A 7,347-nucleotide genomic window follows, 5' to 3' on the forward strand; every position below is an offset into this window, starting at 1 on the left:
CCCAGGCCGGCGGCAGGAGGAGGAAGCGGCGTCCCCCTCCCCCGCTCGGATCGGCCCCCCCGCCCGCCGGGCTCCCAGTCACAGCCGCGGCCTCCGCGCACGTGTGCGAGACGTCACCGGCGGCTCCGGGGGTGAAGCGGAGACACCGGCGGGGCACGGCGCGGCCCGGCCCCCCGCCCTGCCCGGCCTCACGGGGAGGGGGCGCGGGCCCGGCGGAGCGGGGCCCTCCCGGCGCTGGATTCAGGCTCTGTACGCCGGGACGTGGCTGGGGGGCGATTTCTTTTTTTTTTTTTTTCCCCCCCTGAATTTCTCTTATCTCTATTTTTTTTTCCTCCCCTTTCAATAAGACCCGGCAGCGGCGCGGCGGCCCGGAGCGGGGGGCGGGAAGGAGTCAGGAAAGTTTATTGCAACAAAGCGCCGTCTCCGCCTTCCTCGCCCCCCGCCCCGGGCCCGGCCGGCAGCAGGAAGAGGGCCCGCCCGGCGCTGCTCCCCGCCGTCCCCTTCACCCTCCCGCGGGGACGGGGGAACATTACCGGGGGGCGGCCTCCGCCTCCGCCGAGAGCGGGCTGCAGCAGCGCCGTCCTGCCGGCGGGTCCGTGAGGGGTGCAGTACAGCGAGCTGCCAGCGGGCGGGCCGCCGTCCGCCGCCTGGGCAAAGGCACCGGGAGCCTGGGAAGCGACGGCGGCGGCGGAGGAGACAACACAGGGCGCCGCCGCCGCGCCGGTGCTGCGGATCTGGATGAAGGTGCCGGCGGCAAAGCGGGCTGGGAAGGCGGCGGAGGCCGCTCTGGAGTCCGTGGACGGTGCGGGCGGCTGCGCTGCAGGGGCCGGCGGCTGGAGTCCCCTTCTCATCCTTCCCTCCGGGTCTGTCCCCGCGGCCGCGTCGCCTCCTCCCCCCGTCCCTCCCCCCCCGGCCTTCCCAGCTCCTTTCCTGCTCGATGCCGGGGCCCCGCACAAAATACTGGGCGCGGCGGGTGCCGGAGGGGCCCCGGCTGCAGGATGCGGGGTGCCGGGGGGGGACGGAGGCGGTGGAGCGGGCAGATGCGGCGGATGGAGCGGGGCCGCTCCCGCTGTGTGGGGCCGGCTGGAAAATGGCTCCAGGAAGCGGCGGCTGCTGACAATGAATGAAGGGAAAGGAGACGGGTTACGCGCCAAGGGCCTCCCGCGAAACTCGGATTTCCCGCCCTCTTTTCAAACTAAATTTGCATGACCCCGCCCCCGGGGCGCGCCCCGCCCGCTCCGCCTTCCCATTGGCTCCCGCTGCCCTCCCTGCCGTCCAACCGGACGCCGCCTCCCTGCCCCTCTCCCTTCCCACTGGCCCGCCGCCGCCCGGCGCGGCCGTGATTTGCATGCCGCGCGCGGATTGGCTGCGGGGGCGAGTCTGGGGATTCCCCCTCCGAAGAGCCGGGATCCCGGTTCGCCGGCTCCTGACACTGACAGCTGCGGCAGCGCCCGCCGCAACGTGCTCGCCGGAGGGGCGGAGCCTGATGAAGCCCCGCCCCCTCGGCGTCCCGCCCCGCTCCCTCCGGCACTGCTGGGGAAGACGCGCCGGAGAGTCCGTGCTGGAGCCAACGCTACGCTGAAACCTCGCCGGCCCTGCTGCTGAGAGGCAGAGGCGGCAGCGGGCCGAGGTTCCCGCTCGGCTGAGCCCGGTTCCCGCGCGGGACACAGGAGCCCGCCTTGCTGCTCGCCATTGTTTGCTCCGAAATTCGCCAGTTTTTGGAGATTAGGTTTCTCGGTGAAGCTGTTAAGTGCTTACCGCCGGCAGGTCTTAAAGCTCTGGTCGTCGCAGAAGCATTTTCTGACTTCTTCATGCATCTGCGTTCATAAGCCTTCAAACCAGTCTGAAGCATTTCATTCATTTTTCCTAAAAAAAGGGGAACACCCACAACAATATTCCCTTCCCTTCTGTTCCCTTCGTGTTAACTCTGAGAAATACACGGGCTGTTGCCACTTCCTGGCAGGGTCTTAGCTTACTCATAGCTCCTTGACTTCAGTGCCCCCTGAGCTTGTTAAATGCCCTCACGCTACCCTGCCCTGCACTGCAGCTGCAGCACCCTCCAGCTGCACCCCATTTCCCCAGGTTTCATTCCCCCCTCTCTTACCCCACCACCAGTGCTCCTAACAGATGTGCTGCCCATCTGGGATGATGCTGCAGAATCGGGCGGATCGAGATCCTTTCCCTTGATCTGTTCCCCATTTCCATCGCTAGCAAGTACATGAGCAAGGTGCTCCTGCCTGTGGGCCCTGCTCTGACCCCTGCCCCAACAGCGTGATGCTGCTGCGCGTAGCAGAAGGACATCTCTTATTCCGAGCACGTTTAATGTCAAAGGAGGAAATTATGCTACGTTTGGCTCTAGAGAGGCCTTGATTGAAGTGCTGCATACAATTTCAGGCACTGTACATTAGGAAAGATGCAGTCTGGAGAAAATCCAGAGGGAAAGAAGAATAACAAAACATGGTCAGAAAAATGTGCTCTATCTCGGAATGTAATAGACTTTTTTACTGATACTACATGTAGTCTAGCTATCTGGGGATCAATAGATGCCAAAGTGAGGAAAGTCTGGAGCCTACCCAGGGACACTGGAGGTCTTCAGGTAGATGAGGAAGATTTCTTCTAGGGATAATACAAGTGTGATCTGTTCATCCAAGACTTTCTATGTCTAAAAATATTTACAAATCTTCACTGTGGTCATTCTAGCCCTGGCAGAAGTGGGGATTGGCTAAAAAATTTTGTGTCATTCTGCAGAACTGTAGCATTGCGTAAAATTTTAGATAAATCAGCAGTTCTGCAGTTGTGGAACGCCTTTCAGGAGCCAGCCAGCAATGCCTAGCTTCATGCCCATGCACCATGAGAAGGAGCTGAGAGATGTGCTCAGCATGCCTTGGCAATGGCAGGCACAGCAGCAGGTGCGTCCCTAACAGAACAAGAGGAGAGAAACACAAATCTCCCCATACCGCAGAATTCTTCCATTCCAGTCACACTGTTCCACTTCCTCCCCTTCATTCACTAACTCCAAAACTATTAGACCCAAACTTGTGAAATCAACAAAGTCCTTTGGAGCAGCAAGACAGAGCAGAAAAATGCCACTTCCTTCATGCTCTCTCCACATCAAGGTATGCCATCTCCAGGATGAAAGGGTTACTTCTCACCCTTGGCACTCTACACCTGTAGTCCCTTTCATAGTCTTGTTTTTCTTACCACAGGTAGCAGAGGCTTCAACCACAAACCCATCTTCAGTCTTCTTTTGGATTGTCTTTCATGGTTTTCCTCTGCCATACTCTCTGTCATCATCAAGTAAGGGAGCTGCATGCCAGGACAGGGCAGATGTTGAGTGAGGACAGCAGGGAAGTGGGGATGGAAAAGTCCAGATATAGAAAAATGTGCTTGCATTAAGGTAATAAGATTGCTTATAGCTAAAAGCAAAGATTCTTTTTCATGTACAGAAGTGGTAACACTACATGGCTCTTACTTATCCTATGGGAAAGGGAATGGCAATATCAGGAAACCATGGGCAGCTGTAGGAGGAGTAACAAGGACTCTTCACGAAAGAGAAATGTAGGGAAAAAAGACATCTAGGAATCAACATGGATAGAGAAAAAAGAAATAAAAGAAAAATAAAACAGAAATAAAAGAAAAAGATAGGAAAATAAAAGGGGGTGAGGGGGAGGAAATATTCAAGGATCCTGCGAGATGAAGAGAAGAAATATGGACTTTGCCATTACATCAAATTGAAAGAGAATCACTAAGGAAGAAAGAAACCGAGTACAAAGACAACAAAGTGACAACAGCAAAAAAATAAAAAAGAGTCCTTAAAAAAGACTTTTAAAGTGAAAGAATAAAGAAAGGCTAAAGAATAAATGGAGCCATGTTGATATAATAGAAGCAGGTAGACTCCTCAAAACAGCAATTAATAGTTAGCAGAGGGAACAAAAGAGGCAGTAACCCGGCTGAGACACAGTGCAATTCAGAATTCAGTTTCAGGCAACCTCTTCTTTCATGATCAAAGTTTCCCGTAGCTTCTTACTCTGAAAGTAATAACTCCAGAGGCTGGAACAAAAGTAGAGCTAAACTATTAACCACTAAGTTGTTTCTCCTGTTGGAATTATGAAGGAAAATGAACTTTCTTGGTGCATAAGAAAGGTTAAGGGTTTTCAGGAAGCAACCAAAGCCCTACTATACTCAGAAGGACAAATTAGGGCCCTTTAACTGACCTGCAATAAGTCTACAAATACATCCTGTATTTGTACATAAGAAAAAATAGGAAATAAATCCTTGCCCTGTCAGGAGAGGAAACTCTGCCAGGTAGCAGTGCTGTGTAACCAGTCTTATCCCAGAAATATGAACCCACAAAATGGGATGGCCAGGAGATGGGGATTGTAAGATGTGAATAGAAAGATAGCTTGTCCCTATCTTTTAGAGGAGTTGTGCTGAAACCGTGCTAGAGCTGGTGGAGAAACTTGAAGAAAATTATAGGGTTCATCTAAAAGCCACTTTGCTGACCATGAACTGGGTTGTGCAGAAACACTGCAGGAGAAGAGGTGCATTTTTATTTTTACTTCTTTATTTTTAAACACAATTGTGTGGCAAATATTTCAGTTTTCATTGGGACCTATTAAACACGTAATTAATTGACTTATGAGAACTAGTGGACAGAATCTAAAGAAAGGTAAGCAGAACAATCATAGGAACTGTACAGAGAGCTACATAAAACAAGCTACTTGCAGAGCCAAAAACAAATTGTTGTCTACTGGGATGTCATCATTCAGATATACAGTGCAGAGAAAATACCCTGCAGACCACAAAGGATTTGGAGATACTCTAATTGCAACCAGTGTGCAGCTGTTACATATCTTACCTTGTGAACGTTTACTATAATACTGTTTTTACCTTTACAATGCTATGCAATTTTCTCTACACAGTGTGATTTAGGTAAATGGCTGCATTTCTCCTAAAATGAATAGATTTGTGTAATACAGTTTGCTTCCTTTGGGATTCTGACTGTTGTTGCAGGTAATGTAAGCAACAACAGAGATTAAAATTTGCCTCCATGTTAAAATGTTAAAAAGCTACCCTGGGGACCTGGATTCTAATGTGACTTCTCCCATGACTAAGGCTCTGGACAGTGTAGAAATGAAGACTGAAAAAAAATCCCTGACCTAAAAAACTGTCATTTAAAAATGTTTATATAAAAATGAGAAGCAAATAAATGCACACGGTCTGCACATGGAAGAATTATGTGGACACAAAATATTGAATAGCTACTTACCAGAAGACCTGCCCACCCTACAGACCAAATGAGGACTTGAGTAGCAATAATTTTCCTGTAATTAAAGACTGCGTTACTATGTATACATGCAAGTGGCAGAACTGTAATTGTACAAAAAAACCCTTGTGCTTTTTCTTAAACTTTGGAGCTCATGATCACAGTCAGGCAAGGAATAATTGAGAAAGAAGGGAAGAAGATATGTGCTCAGGATCACACATCTGGAGCACAATTTGCGTGACAGCAACTGGACATCCAGATGGAGCACAGAGAGTGGTGGGGTACATGGTGCGATACATAGATCCTGCTGGAAGTGTGACGTTCCATCATCCAGGTCAGTAATCAGGTTGTTGAACTCTGGGCCCCAGTTCTGAACCCTACCATTCGCCACTAATGATTGGCCTCCAGATGGACTTTGTGCTGTTTATGACAACTCTCTGGGCCTAACAGTTCATCCAGTTCTCAGCCTACCTCACTGTTCACTGACATAGCCCACACTTTACCTGGTTTTCTGTGAGGATGTTATGGAGCCTTACTGAAGCCAAGATAAACAACATTTGCTCTTCTCCCCTCATTCACTGAATCAGTGATCTCACTGTAGAAGGCTAACAGGTTGATCAAGCCTGACTTCCTCTTCATAAATCCATGCTGACTACTCCTAAACATTTTCTGTCCTTCATATGCCAGGAAATGGTTTTCAGGATAACTTGATCCATTAGCTTCTCAGGTGTTAGGATGAGGCTGACAAGTCTGCAACTGACTGATCTTCCTTCTTGCTCTCCTTGAAGACAGAACTGACATTTGCTTTCTTCCGGTTGTCAGGAACATCTCCCAGTAACCATGACCTTTCACAGATTATCAGGTGGCCTCGCAGCAGCTTTGGCCAGCTCCGTCAGGATGCATGAGTGCATCATGACAGGTTTCATGAACTCATGTATATCTAGTTTGTTCAAATGCTCCATAACTTGATCTTCCTCTGCGTAGGGTAAATCCTCCTTGCTCCAGTCTCCTACTGGTCTCTTACAAGCTTGAGATTCCTGAAGGCAAATCTTACCTCTGAAGACTGAGTCAAAGAAGGTATTCCGTGCCTCAGCCTCTTCCATGTACTTTGTCACCAAGTCTCTTGCCCTACACAGCAGTGGCACATTTTCCTGTATCTTCCTTCTGGTGTTCATGTTATTAAGGAAGTTCTTCTTGTTGCACTTTACATCTCTCTCTAGATTCAACTTCAGGTGAGCTTTGGCTTTTCTAACCCAATCCATGTGTGCTTGGACAGCATCTCCATACTGCTGTTCAGCCATCCGTCCTTCCTTCCATTTCTTACATGCTTTCTTCCTCTGTTTGAATTTAATCTGGATCTTCTCATACATCCATGCCAGGCTCTTGCTGCTTTCGCTTGCTTTCATGCTGACAGCGATGGTCCAATCTTCATCTTTGAGGAGGTCATCCCTGAAAAGCAACAGGCACTGCTGAACAGAACAGCTGTTCTCTTCAGGGCAGTTTCCCACGAGATTCATGCAAGCGGATCCCTGAACAGGCTAAGGTTCACTCTTTTCCAGTCTGGGCTGTGATCTTACCCTTTGTTTTACTCCCTCCACTCATTATTGCCATTTTAGGATGATTTCTTCTGAAGTTATAGCTACAAAGTGTTAGTGAATCTCTGGTAAGCAATTGCAAGCTGTGATGTTCAGTATGTTTCGCTGACATGCATTTTCAGAAAAATTGTATTAAAGCTATCCCTGACCCAATTTCAAGGCTTTGCTCCAAAGGAAAGCCTGACAGGATTTTTAAAGACAGCTTGCATTTCCTTGTGTTCATTCTCAATTAGTTTAATACTTATGACCAAAAAAAAGTCAGGCTGAGGCCATCCCCTCTGTGAAATTTCAGACCAAATCACTTAAATTTAAGAATGTTTCAAATGATTGAAAAACTGGGTCTCAGAATTGGAAATTCTGGACAACCTTAAGTATAGGCTTGCCTTCTCTCCCAGATAATAATATATAGGCATTTCTTCTGGAGAGTAGTTTGAGAATAAACATGATGTAGTTGCAATGAAGTAACAGCAGATTCTGCTTTTGTGC

The 7,347-nt window shown here is 49.4% G+C and overlaps 1 protein-coding gene across 2 annotated transcripts in view; it reads right to left on the minus strand.

Annotated features, from left to right (window-relative positions):
* The window catches only part of E2F3 (E2F transcription factor 3), a 44,656-nt gene extending 43,448 nt beyond the window's left edge, over positions 1-1,208 (minus strand). The window contains exon 1 of one of the 2 annotated variants that reach the window (XM_021387977.1): positions 534-1,208. In XM_021387977.1, coding sequence (XP_021243652.1) covers positions 534-851 — 318 coding nt within the window. In that variant the 5' untranslated portion in view covers positions 852-1,208. The remainder of the gene's footprint in view (positions 1-533) is intronic. The other variant, XM_021387976.1, reaches the window with a different exon arrangement.

This window comes from Numida meleagris, chromosome 2 (assembly GCF_002078875.1).
Source record: "Numida meleagris isolate 19003 breed g44 Domestic line chromosome 2, NumMel1.0, whole genome shotgun sequence".
NCBI classification, from domain to species: Eukaryota; Metazoa; Chordata; class Aves; order Galliformes; family Numididae; genus Numida; species Numida meleagris.